The sequence below is a fragment of the Aythya marila genome (genome assembly GCF_965140915.1).
Source record: "Aythya marila genome assembly, chromosome: 17".
NCBI classification, from domain to species: domain Eukaryota; kingdom Metazoa; phylum Chordata; class Aves; order Anseriformes; family Anatidae; genus Aythya; species Aythya marila.
The window spans coordinates 11,645,386-11,658,837 of record NC_139058.1 but is presented as its reverse complement, the minus strand read 5'-3'; the positions used below and the strand labels follow the sequence as shown (position 1 = coordinate 11,658,837).

Sequence of the window (13,452 nt, the reverse complement as noted above, 5' to 3'; positions counted from 1 at the left end):
CTGCTGAGAGTGTTTTCCTGTAAAACCTAAGTGGCAGAGTTTAGCAGAGAGCCTCCTAAACAAAGTACAGCGTGCTGAAACCCTGGGTCTGGCAGGCACAAAGCACGGGGGATCAGCACGCGGACTCAGGAGGAGGGCTCTTTCCCTTTGAAATCTTGGTTTACACAGGGCTCTGCTCTGCCCTGAGAAGCCAGTTTGAATCCATAAAATCTATCCAGGGACTGAATTCAGATGTGTATGTGAGAGGGTCTGTTGTGCGCCTCTGTGTTTCAGTAAAAAGTAATAGGGACGCTAACCCAGAGCACAGAGTTTGATGCATGTGAGTGATCTTTGTTGATCTAGAGCCCGGAGCTGAGCCCCGCTGAGATGTGTGCAGGGTGCTGCATTCTGCACTGCTGTATTTCATGTCGGCACTGCACACCGCGTTCCCAAAGAGATCACAGCACAATCTGATCTTTCTAACTCCAGTTACAATCGCCAGCCTTTAGGGAGGAAGAAAACTGTTCCCTGAGCTTTCTGCCTTTGCTGTGATAGAGAATAGCTAATCTCGCTCCCTCTTTTTTGTAAAAGCTACTTGTGTCTGGCGATTAAAAGCCATGGTGGAAGCCGGGCTGTGAGATCCCAGCAGCACCTGTGTGGGTGTTTTCCTCCTCTCCCCTGGTTTGGTGTGAGCTCTCCGTGGGTATGCTCAGCCTTGTCTAAGGCTGTTTGGGCACATCCACCACGGGGCTGGAGAGGGGAAGAAGCAGAAATGTGATCCCTCGTGTAGATGGAGCCAGTGCCTGCAGCAAGAAGGGTACGCTATGAACTCATCTTGATTAGCTTCCTGGCGTGGGTCCATCACCACTTAATTGGCTGCCAATAGCCTCCCTAATGAAGGATGATGGATGGCGCTCAGGGGCCTGCTTGAAGGGGGGAGCAATCGGAAGCAAGGATGTGTGCAGAAATACGGCTCTCACCTGGAAAGGACGCGGATGCTTAGTGGCACGGTGGCAGTCGGAGAGCCTGAGCACTGATGGTTCCTCTTTCCATTGCATCGGGGCGAGCATCAGTTATCTTCCAAGGCAGAGATGGGAATTTCTGTGACCCTGTGTACGCTTGGCTGCTTAGGGTAATCATCTGCTGTTCCCAGCAGAGATGATCTGGTGTTGGAGAATGTTCTTTCTTGCCTTTTTCTGGTTTTGGTTAGTGAGTGTGCTTTCTCAGCCAGCCACTGATTTAACTTCTCCAGGCTGGAGGGTCTGAAAGGTCATTCTCACTCCTTTGGAACAGTCTCACTGTCAGATTTTACTTTAAATGATTCTTTGGGTGTTTGGAGTTCTCTGATGTCATTTTAAAAAAAATCAAAACCTCCATAAGACTGTGCAGATGAAACAAAATTGTTGTCTTAGCCCACACAGGGTATTATGCAGCCTGGCAGATCCCTTCCTTGTAGCAATAAGAAAAGGATTTGGCATTTAACCTCTTGAAATTAAACCAGAGTGTGAACTTCAATAGTTCAATCTTATCAGGGCTTTGCTAGAATAACAAATTGTGAAAAAATGTAATCATGTCTCCAATGTGACCTTGGCAGATCTGCCTCTGTGATGTGAGAGAGATTAGGTAACTCTAAGCAGATGTCTGTTTATTTTGAAAATAATAGTTATAAAATCTTTTTTTTCCTGGGTTGTTTGCACTGCCTGTGAAAGATACGGTGGAGAGAATTGTGGGCTGCGTGGAGCTCTCTGTAACAAGCCACTCTATTATGCTGAACAGTAATTGCTCTTGGAGGTTTGAGTTATTGATCTATTGGTGGGGGTTCAATTTCAGCGTAAAGACCTGTGTTCATGATTTAATTTGAGTGATTAATAACTCACTTGCAGGCTAGATGGGAATCAATATGGATTTGGAACAGCAAAAGTAGTACATTTTCTCCTATAATGTAGTAGTTGATAGTTGTTTGACTAATTAAAATCATAAGATTACTTGATATATAACAATTCTGTCTCTTTAAAAGCCTAGATCTGGAGCGGAGTATTTGTGCTTGCTTGCTTTCATGTGTTGGAGGGTTTTTTTTGTCTTCCTAATAGCTTATTTATCTTGCTGCTTGTCTATCACTCCGATGAGGTGTACAACATGCCGTCGCACAAAGCAAAAACAGAACAAAACAAGACAAAAACACCTTCAGTAAGTAACTACAAGAAGCTTTAGTAGCATTTTGTGGCCAGGGCAATTGAACAGCCCTTACGTCACTGGTTTTTAGGCAGCCGGCATCTGCTTAGGAGCAGCACTGAAGGGATTTAACCCTGCAGTGTTTGATCCACCATTATAGCCCTAGATTAAAAGCCTATATGAAACTTTCAATCTCATTACAACGCCAGCATCCACAGTAGGTGCTTTAGCTGCAAATCCAGTTTCAGCTTTGCATTGAAACGGTGCCAGAAGCAGCATTGCTAGGAAAATGCAGTGTGACTTACTTTGGGGGGATTTGAATGGTGATCCTCCTTCTTTGTGTGCTGGCCCCAATCCTTGTGTTTGGCACCCATTTTCATTCAGCTCCTGCAGCTTTGGAGTGTCGTCATGCATGCTTACAGCTAACATGCCTGGATAGAGCATGGAAAGCTCCCAAATCTCCAAGAATAAAACATCCCATTAAAGAACCATAAAGCAGCAAATCAGCATCAAGTCTGTAGGTCTTTATGCTGTTACTCTCCTGTTTCTTGGGGAGAGGGTGAAATCTTCCTGCGCTGCAAGCTTTCGCAACAAAGGGTCTTATCTGCGGAGCTGGCTAAGGAAAACGTTTAGCATAGGGCTTTTTTTAAACATTTTTGCTTTGTGCAGTCCAGTAAGCTTTCTAGTGGAAGTGCAGATTCCTCCGCGGAGGTGCTGGAGTAAATTCAGTCTGGCCAAGTTGAGGTTTTTTAGTTGGGTGAGAAACTGAGCTGTGTGTGTAAGGACCCCTGGGGGGAGAGGTGGGCGCAGAGTGCGGGTGGTGGTCAGGGCATTGTGAAGCTCCTGGGCGCATCGCATCGCTGGGGGACGTGGGCAGTCCCTGGAGGGAAGCGGCGTGGGGACTGCCCACGGGAGGTGCCCGTGCAGCTGGAAGAGGAGAAGGGGCTGTCTGTGCTCAGGTGTGCTCCTAGCACGAAAGTCTTGGAGCACGTCAACCCTTCACTCTCTTGAGGCATTGCCTTTGTGTTAAAAATGTGGGATGCTTTCCTTGTCATCACATTATGAAAACGACTTGGAGATACTTCACTTCTAAACTTGGGTGCTCCAGAAAGGAGAGGGGGGAAATAAAAATAAAAGACACACTTGGAAGTTAATTCTGAGGACCAAGCTGACAGCTTTTTGCCACTGTTGCTTTCTTCTAGTTTGAAAAGCTGAAGGCTTGTTACAGCCCCAGCATACAGCAATCTAGCAGGTTAAATGACTTGGGCAACACAGTTTATTAAAACTGGCAAGTGCTCGCTCCAGTTCTCTTCCTGATAGTCAAGGCTGTCTGCGAGAGTAATTGATAGTGGCAGCTGTTCGGAGGGTGTTTCAGATTGCTGCGAGACGATTTGACTTGACAGACAGCTCGGTACAAATGAACGGAGCGGCAGGGGCTGGATGGGGCTGGGTTGTGGAGGAGCTTCCCCCTGCCAGCCGGCCGGGCACCCAGCCCACAGGGACGGAGAGGGGTGCACAAGGACAGACCTCCCCGCGCTGCTCCGAGTTCAGGGCCAGGCAGGAGAGCTGTGCTTACACCCGGCTGGCTCTCTTCTCTGAAGAGGCACTGACATTATTTGGGAGCATCCACCAGAGGCACATTATGTTCTGAGAAGCCCCTGTCACAGAAGAACGTTTTTGACACAGCCTCACGTATGCAGTAGGCTGCTGTCACAGTGGAAATCCGGCCTTTGCTGCCTAATAATGCTAAAAATGGTTCAGCTACACACCACAGAGCCTTGCAGACAGAGTTTTTGTGTGTGAGTCCCAAGTCTTTTTCTTATCTTGGGCTGATTTGCATTAAAATAGGTGGAGGAGCTTGGTGCCCTATGTCAGATAGCTGCTGTGTGGTAGCTGTTTGCCTCCTCACCCTTGCAAACCCAGCTAATTGTCTAATGCCTTAAATAGTGCTACCTTACTAAAACATAATGAAAAAACAATCCATATAAAAGCAAAATCCAGCTGAGGATAAAGAATTAGCACTTAAATATTGATTTTTCAATTGTAAGCACACTGCCAGCATCAGTGCTATCATTGCCGATGCAAAATGCTTTATTCTCACTTGTGCTTATATATGTTGGGCACCCACAGTACGTTATGCAGCAGTCTAAAAGCTCAATTAAAAAAAAGGTTTTGCTGAAGTTCATGAAATAAGTTATTTTAGTAGTTTCTTTGTTTTGCCCTACTGCTGTAAAATCGTGCTGTTCTGTACTGGCTACTAATGCTGATGGTTCAAAACTCATCTCTGGGACTCATCAGCCAGCTCTGAAATACTCAGCTTCTTGCCACATATGTCCCTGTAATTCCTGCGGTGATGCTTTTGCAGCATTTCTTGCTGGAATTATAATATGAAACGGGGTTCATAACAGCCAGCCTGGCTTGTGTCTGTTTTCAAAGATGTGTACGGGGTGGAATAGATAGGCTGCAGATGGTGGTGGTTGTGTTTCTTGGGAAATTGCCATTGGTAAAGATGTCATTGATGGATGTGAGAGAGGAATTTCTTTCTCACATCACCCCATCACCCTTGCTGTTTGAATACGAGGGAGACTGCAGAAAGACGTCTGAATGACTCCACTTTCTTTTTTTTTCAAGAGACAAAGGAAAGGCGTGCAAGCAAGATTAGATTATTTCCAATCACATTGTACGTGTGTTGACAGTCCCCTTTCAGCAACAACCAGCAGCTTGCAAAGAGCAAGAGGCAGCGCTGGAAATGCTATTGCCCTAAGTACTGTTTGTATAACACAGTAACTGCTTATTGGAGTCCTCAAAGCAGCCTTTACATGTTTAATCCCTTGCACTTGAGCTACTCTTAATCAGCTTGAAAGCAAATTCCTGTAACAGAAAGGTTTAATTTGTGTCTGGGACTTTCTGTATTGTACTTAGCCTGCAATGCTGTGTACTTACACGCTGGCAAGCATGTCACGCTGTACAGCTGTGCGGATGGGCAGCACTTGTTTATTCCAGTCACAGATTTTAAATCCAGTGAAATTTCATGTTGGGTCCATGCTGATGGTGTTTGAGGTTTGCATGATTCTTTCTGAAAGGTACTTTTTCCAGCAAATTCAGCTGTAGCTGACTTTAGGCTTCTACTTCAACTCTTGTTAGTGGCAGTAGCTAAAGCTCTCTGTGCTTTTAGAAGTAATTAAAAGTTTTCATCTTAACCAATTAAGCTGGAATGGGACGTAGCCCAAGTCACAGGAAGGCTAGGATTTTGCAACACTACGAATGACGGATTGGTTGATTAAAGAGACTGGAATGGCTAAGCTCAGGCTGGTTTTATTTATTTTTTTTTTTTTTGTTAGAGCGGTTCCAGTGCCTTCTTCCGTCTCTCGCACCAAGTCATCATTCATCCCACTGAAATCGAGGCATGTCCCACTGTCTGTTCATTTAAGAAGGCCTCTCAGTGGAAGAAGTCCAAAGTGTTTGGTTAGAAAATAAACAAAGTTGGCATGCTGAAAAGGGGTAGCGCTCCGCATGGTGGAGAATGGCAGATGTGATCCAGCCTTCCCAGAGCAGGGCTGAAACATGAATCATTGCTAATGTCAGATTTCCTGTGAAGGGACGAGCTGAACTGACATGCGTTCAGGTTTAATTAAGGTTGAATTATTGGAGCTGACTGTCAAGTCTTAGGCAAATTGGCTCAGCCTGTTATCATTAAGCATGAAAATGACTCTAGGACTTGGTTAAAACAAACACATTTTTGTCTCTAGAACTTTGTGGTGTGGTCTGGTGGGTCCGTGCTTTTGTCAGGGCAGCTCAGGGTGCTCAGCTCTGTGCTACCTCTGTTCAGAGCAGATGAGGAACCAAAGCACAGAACTTTGTGAAAGAACCTCTGTAAAACCTGACCCAGCTGTGACCGAGAGAATATCCAGTCTCTTTCCTGGGAATGTTTCCATGTGTGACTGGCAGTCAGCCTGATCGATGGGAGGGAATTTATTCGGGTATATGAGTGTGTAGTTCCCTTAGGAGGGGCATGCAGGAGAAACTGCGAAGCTTGGGATCCTGATCAGAATGGGCAACGCCTCTAGTTAAAATCATGAAAATTAACTTTATAGAGGGAGTTCAGAGGAGAGAACTCAGAAACTTTTATATGAATGGAGAGTAAAGTGTTGGACAGGAGCTTTCTGTGATAGGTATCATGAGAAGGATCTTGTTAAGTACCTAAGAAACCAGGTAATTGCACCCTTCAAATTCATCATTTCTTTCATTTCACAGTTAAAATGACCTTGAAATTGTCAGGTTTCTGGAGACCTCTGAAATACAGGTAGCTAGTGAGTGGGCTTTGGATACAGGCATTGAACAAGCAGGAGTGTTGGTAGAAGAGTATAAAAGGGAGGAAAGAAACCAGGACATCTGCTCCCAGTGGGCATATATACACTCAGAAATAAAACATGTAGAGTATGTCCTTCATGGCATGGCACTCCACAGAGTTAGGAGAAGTGAAGGGCCTTAAGGTTCTGCTGACAGGCACCTTTTGTTTTTGCTAGACTAAAGAGGCACATGCACGAGATGTATTTCCATTTGGGCATCTGCTTTCCAGTTTGTCTAGGTCTGTTCCACCAGAGACTTAGGTGAAACGCCCAGAAGTGAGAACTTCCCCTTCGCCCATGGCAGTTCATGCTCAAGCCAGCCACATGAAGCAGCTTCTCTCTCTTGTGCTGTATCACAGCCATCAGAAGTGGAAACAGCAAAGTCACTGAAACACCTGGCTTTGCCCGCCTTCCTTCCCTTGTGGCTGAGAAGGCTTGGGGATTTCGCTTGCATTCTTATCCGCACTTGCCCATGATTTCACACTACGGCTTTCCTTCCTCAGTGCTCCTGCTTCTGCTCAACATGGCTATGAAAGGAGAGAAGACACTCTCACTCATGCCTGTAGCATTTCCACGGGGAAAAAAAATGGGTATTTTCATTAGATGTTGAATTGTCCTCAAGAGTGAAACACAAAAGTGTTAGAGTACTGCAACCTGAGACATGCAAGTTGGCAGCAGAAATCAGTCATGTACCCCTAATGCTAACTAATGCAACCAGGCTGGCTGGTCAATTCAGCCAGCAAGGGAGCATGAGATTTTGCTTTGAGAAAATTGCAAATGAGAACTAATGCCGAAACCACAGGGAATCAATAGTTGTACATAAAGCTGGTCAAACAGCTGTTTTTAATGTGGGACTTCATTGATTCGTTTTGGATCTAATTGACTTTTTACTCAACTAACTTTTGTGGTGCCAGTGTGTTTTGAATATACACCATTAGTCTACATTGCCTATAATTACACGATATGAAGTTTAACTCTGTAGGAGGAGGCCTGTTGGATGGAAGGAGCTAATAGGCTCTCAGGAAACCTATGGTCAGGAATGAAACCCAATTGCTTTTAATGGGTAGCTCCTGAAAAACAGTGGGATCTGCAGCTGTGCGTACACTGCCTCTAAAATGCAGCGTGTGGACCCCTGGCTTGACGAGTCAATGACAATTTTTCAATTGTAAGTAACAAAATCTGAGGACAATTTATGAACACGGCTGGCATTGTAAAAAATACTAGTGCACAAAAGCAATGAGAATTTAATTTTAGAAATCAATTATCTGTCACCCTAAATAGCATCAGAACCAAGTCTGTTTAGTTATATCTTCACAACCAGGGTACCTGTGATGCATGAACTGGCATTTGAAAAAGAAATCCATTGAAATGAGAGTTGGCCTTATATTTGATGTAGTGTATAATTAGGACCTCAAGACATTGTGTCAAACCTGTAAGGTTGTATAAGGTGCCGGGAAGTACAGGGCTGGTTGTACTTGCTTCCAGCCAAAGCACCGGTGTGTGGAAATGTCTGCTCCTGTTACTCGCAGTCTGAGGCCACGAGCCTTCAGACTTATTCAACTGATGAATATAGTTATCTATATTCATATAGTTATCTTATTCAACTGATAAATGCAGTTATCTGTACGCTTCTGTCATTCTCTCTTCGCAGTCTGAAAATATACATGGATGTGGTTATGGATGGGTTGGTTTGCGAAGGGAGCGGCGCAGTGGTGGGAGCAGAGGCAGAGCCAGAAGCAGTGTAGGAAGCTGACTTGCGTCTCACGGCAGGAGAAGCCATCACCACGTGGGCATTTTCTTTATAGAAAGCCAGCTGGTGTTTCACAGGGTCTGGTTCATCGCTGGCCTCTTCTTGTCTAATGGTGGCCCTGAAGTGGCTGAAGCTAAGGCAGCAACAGCTCTGGCTCCGCACAGGCTGTGTTAGCAAACGCCTGGTCAGACCCTCTGCACCACCAGAATTAGCTCCCTGTGTGTGTTGTGTCTTATTTCCACACCTCCTACACCAGGAACTGGCTCTGTCCTTTGATGAGACGGGAACATTTCAAAGGTGGAATTTGTTCGTGAGGGTGTTGGGAGTGTGTTAATGAGTGTAGGTAGCATCTCCTGCATGTCTGCAAGCCAGCTGGATGCAGACAGCCCCCCCAACACGTTCTGGTGGATAATAAAACCACGCGCCCTGACTGGCAGAGCTGTGCGTACATGCAAACACGTGGACAAGCACTGGTTTTGTAAGCTTTTCCTGTGCTTATGGGTGTGTGTGTGCTCAAGTGTACATAGATTGTGTTGAAAATCAGGTGGGAGCTGAATCTTGTTCTTGTTGGGCCTTTTGGGTCTCTTTGGCCTTTTGGATACAGCTCGATCTGAAATATCTATCTTTTCCTCCCTTCTCCCTTTCCTTTCCAGCTTTTAACCCTTTCTTACTGCCATTTTAGCTTAATTCAGAAAAAAAGAAAATATTTGGTGTCACGAAAGGAGTAATCCCATATGGAATTCCCACCATAGGTGCATTTGGCAAGGTCACAGCATACCGTATAGCTTTGACATACCTTGCACACAGGTATGTGCAGTACTGAAGGAGACATGGATTACATGTAGGTCCTCACTGCACCTCTGACTGTATTTTTCAAGCCTTCCCTGTTCCATTCATCCACCCAAACGTGTGACCTAGGAATGGCAATGTCACGGCTTCGCAGCAGAGCTGCCCCATCCCTTGCTACACGAAGATCCCAGGTAGCCTTCTCCTAGAGGCCTGGTAGGCTTGTCATTAATGATTAGTGCTTGGGTCGCGGTGCCTCATAGCTGGAGCTGAGCCTAAACACACTGTAGATTACCTGGAAAGACCATTGAAAAAATGAAATGCCTTCATGATCGGGCTTGTGTTCACGAGTTTATTAATGGCCTTAAATCTGACATTGAGCAGGAAATACTGCAGCAGTAACGTGAGACATGTTCACACTCCTACTGTACATAACCTTGGGACTCTGCAGAAGTCACAAAGCTGTGTGTTCTTTGTAGTGTGCATGCATGTAGTGGCAGCTAGGTCTTTTACACACATGCTAAGGAGTACTGAGCAGCCAGCCAAGGACAGTGGAAGGGCAGACACAGACACACATCCATCCTGTAAGAGCAGTGCTCCCACGATGCTCCCACGAGCTGAGACTTGACTTGGTTTGTACCAGGCATACATTCTACACTGCAGAGAAACAAACGCAGACCTTTCAGCATATGCCTTGTGTTTTTTCTTGTTGCTCCTTAAGGTCCCACCTTGAATGACAAGCCAGAAGCGAAAGCAGCCAATGTCCCAAAGGTGTCTGGGCTAGAGCGGAGCCGGGAACTGAGCACCGACGTGCCCTTCGCCCTGCCCATCCCCAGCCCCCAGCCAGTCGCTGCCGTTGTGACTTCTACTTCCTCAGCGCCCACGTCGAGCGCCAGAGCAAGCCCGCTGTTGAAGAAGGAGCCTGTGATTTCAGCACCAGCACCACCAAGGCTCACGCCTCAGCCGCAGCCTCGGCCACAGTCACAACCTCAACCTCGGCCGCAGTCGCAGCCTCAGCTAATACCTGAGCTTCGGACCCAGCCTCCGAGTCACATCCCTCCACCTCTCAATTACCAAGTGCATCACCAGGTGGCCCACAACGGACTCAATAACATCAGGTAGGGGAAAGGGACACTCGTGTCATCTTTGTGCTACTGCGGGATAGCGCATGTTTCAAATGGGGTAGAGATGGACAGGATGGGAGCCAAGGGCATTCTTGTCTGGGTAAGAGGCAGATTGTCCAGCAGCGGTGGACAGCTGCATTTGAAACGTGATGGTAAATGCTCCCTTGCTGGGAGAAAGGCATGTGGAACTGTGGGGCAAAGTCCTTTTAGGTCCAGTTTCTACTGGAGTTGAGCGCTGTCTTGTCTGAGGCAGCCAGTTCTTGCCCTAGAAATTTAAGATAGTTTGAGTTTGAACTCCCTCGTTTTGTACTCAGGAAAGACTTATGTTGAAGTGGGCTGTTTGTTCATGTCTATTCATTATTTTGTTGGTTCACCAGCATCCGAAGCAGGGTAACTATATCAGAAAATGCCATGCCCCTTAGAACAGTATTCCCATGCAGGCTGAGAAATCTGCTTCAGTTTGACATGTTCAGACCTAGCAGGAGGCTTAGCTTTGCTGTTTAAATTGCCTCCATCCAGTAAGTAGAATGGATGAAAATGGTATGGAAAAAGAGTTTCTAGAGAGAAGAGTTTATCCAGTCAAGTGGAACCTGTGCAGTCTTTTTGCTTACACAGAAAACATGCCTCCCAGGGTAGTTAAACAAGGTTAGAAAACTGATTTAAAACATCATATTTGGCTGTGCAAGGGTCAAAGTACGACAGAGGTCTGCCATTACATTTATATTTCATAGTGTCTTGCATACTTAAGATCTGTCTTGGTTGTACCCTGTAAATGCTGCCATAGTATAAATGATAACTAATATTCCAAACTATTTAGGAGATCTCAGAGGTATCTACTGCAACAAACACTGCTGTTGTGGGAATTAAAATAAATAATAACGACAGTGATAATGCCTTTCACCCCACAAAACTTCGATCACTTGCAACAGAGTAATAATAATAAAAAAGATTTAAAATATAGAACTGTTATGAGAGTAATATATTAACATGGAGTGTGTTTACATGCTTGTGCGGATAGAACAGCACAGTAGGCACAGCAGATAAAACTTGGTCCCCAAGTCACTCACGCTGTGTAGCTCCATCCACCCAGAGTAACAGAACTCAGAGTAACGGCATCAGATGATCACAAGGACGCGCATGGCCCCTGCAAGGTCATCAGAGGCTAAATAAAGGTGCAAAATCCAGCTGCCTCTGGCCTTCATCATTATCTCATAGGTGGCTCTGAGGATTGTAACCTGCCCGATTGTAACCAGAGGAAATGTCACTGCAGAGAGCCAAAGCCCAGTCCCAGTGGAGAAGTTCATTAAGATTTGTTACTCTCTCCACTGCCGTTCAAAAACAAAAACAAAACAACAAAAAATGGGGAGAGATCAGTGTTATATAGTTGTGTTGTTTCTGATAGTGTATTTCTTGCACTGTTCCAGACTCGTGTTGTAACACACTTTCTGTCTCTCTCCCCCCTCTCCCCTATCTTTTTTCTCTGCAGCCGGAGCAGCAGTGCTAGCAGTGCAACAAGCATCAGCCTCCCGAAACACCTCCCCCTCTCTCCCCAGATTCCTCCGCACCATTCCTCCGGCCCGGCCCTGCCCCTCTCCATCTCTAATCTTGCTACCTCGCACTTCTCTCTCAGATCGCAGACCCAACACCAGCACCATCCGGCCATGTTCGCCACCCCACCCACGCTGCCACCTCCACCAGCGTTACCCACCAACAGCCTCGTGATACCAGGTCACCCTGCGGGTAGGTTCCCCTCTTCTTCCAGGGCTGATCTGCCGTGCATGCACTGGAGGGTGTTGAGAGATGGGCTGGCTGGTGGGCAGGTAAAATAAAGCAATACAGACACCTCCACGGGCAGTGTGTGCTGGAACTGTGAGAGTGCTCGTGAAACAGGTAGGAGACCTGGACAGGCTTTACCAGTTGAGAGACTGTAGAAACAGAACTGTAGCTTCCTATGAGAAGTCTTCAAAATTACTTTTTCCACAAAAACCTCTTTCAGGGCATGAGCTATTGATTGTGGCATTCCAGTCATCAGATATTTTTTAGATTAGCAAAAGAGTGACGTTTAATTTGCCATTCTCCCCTTTTTCCCCCCACTCTAATGAAAACCACTGCTACTAGAACCGACTTGGAAAAAAAAATGTTTCTAATCAACCCAGAAAGTTGTTTTAATTGAACAAGTGGGAAGCCCCCACACTTATGCCTTGCTTCAATCCTTCGAAAAGCAGCACATCCTGCTGGCAGAGCAGGATCCCGTGGCAGCACAAACTCTGTGTGTCTGTGGGTGCATGGCCTTTCTGTATGAGGCAGAGAGAGCTCAACAACTGACAGCCTCTGCTGTTCAACACTCACTGTCTTTGCATCCTTTTAAAAAGTTTCCTTTGTTCACCCTGGCCCCAGTTCCATTGTCACTTCTGCCCTAAATGCCCTCTTTATAGCTTACCCATTAGCCTACAGCTGTCCCTGGAAGAGACCCTGGCAGCTGGAGACTTCCCTGCAACTTTCACTTGCTGGGGCCTCCTTTTGATCTAGCATTTGATTCTGCAGCTAACTCAGCAGGGATTAAACAGGACAAGCATTTTGGAAAAAAAAAAATGCACCCTTCATTTCCTATGAAGCAAGTTAAAGGAATAAGGAGAGGGCAGATTTGCTGCTGAGCTTTCTGATAGCTTTGCATCCCCTTGTTTTTTTCTTTCAGGAACTAAACAATGTGCCATTATTCTGAACTACTTCTTTAAATGAGAGAGAAATGTGAATTGGTCCAAACTGAGCTCTCAGAATGATGATAGACAGAAGTGCTGTGGGTTCCTAGCCAGAAGCAGGACCACATAGGCCAAAGCTGACGGCTTTCACAGGCCCTGGCACTATCTAGAATTTCAGCCACATTGCTGGGAAGCTGTTGGCAGCACTGTGGGAGATCTATTCATTGCTTCCCCTGTTTAAGGCAAAGAACTACTGTGATGGAGACTTTGAAAGAATTGCAAAAGGAAATAGCAATGTGCTCGCTAAAAGCATGATATTGCAGTCACTGAAAGCAAGTATGTTTTCCCCATTAACTTCAGGAGGTGCAAGACCAAGTGACCTATTCACATTCAGCAGCTTGCCAGGAAACACTAACAGTCATGCTTCTACTAAAAGGATTTCTCCTGCAATTGAAGCAGGAGAGGCCTAAGTTAGTGGAGGGAAAGGTCTGGGTGTCTAACCCTACCGACAGTGAAATGACTCTTGTCTGCATTATATGAAAAGCCTGCAAACTGGCACATCATAAAATCGATACAGAGTGCTGCATAGCCAG

The 13,452-nt window shown here is 45.9% G+C and overlaps 1 protein-coding gene across 18 annotated transcripts in view; it reads left to right on the top strand.

Annotated features, from left to right (window-relative positions):
• FBRSL1 (fibrosin like 1) overlaps positions 1-13,452 on the top strand; it is a 514,372-nt gene that overhangs the window by 477,741 nt on the left and 23,179 nt on the right. For all 18 annotated transcript variants that reach the window (XM_082774368.1, XM_082774376.1, XM_082774373.1 and 15 more), the window contains 2 exons: positions 9,758-10,154; positions 11,647-11,900. In XM_082774368.1, the coding sequence (XP_082630494.1) occupies positions 9,758-10,154; positions 11,647-11,900 (651 nt within the window). The remainder of the gene's footprint in view (positions 1-9,757; positions 10,155-11,646; positions 11,901-13,452) is intronic.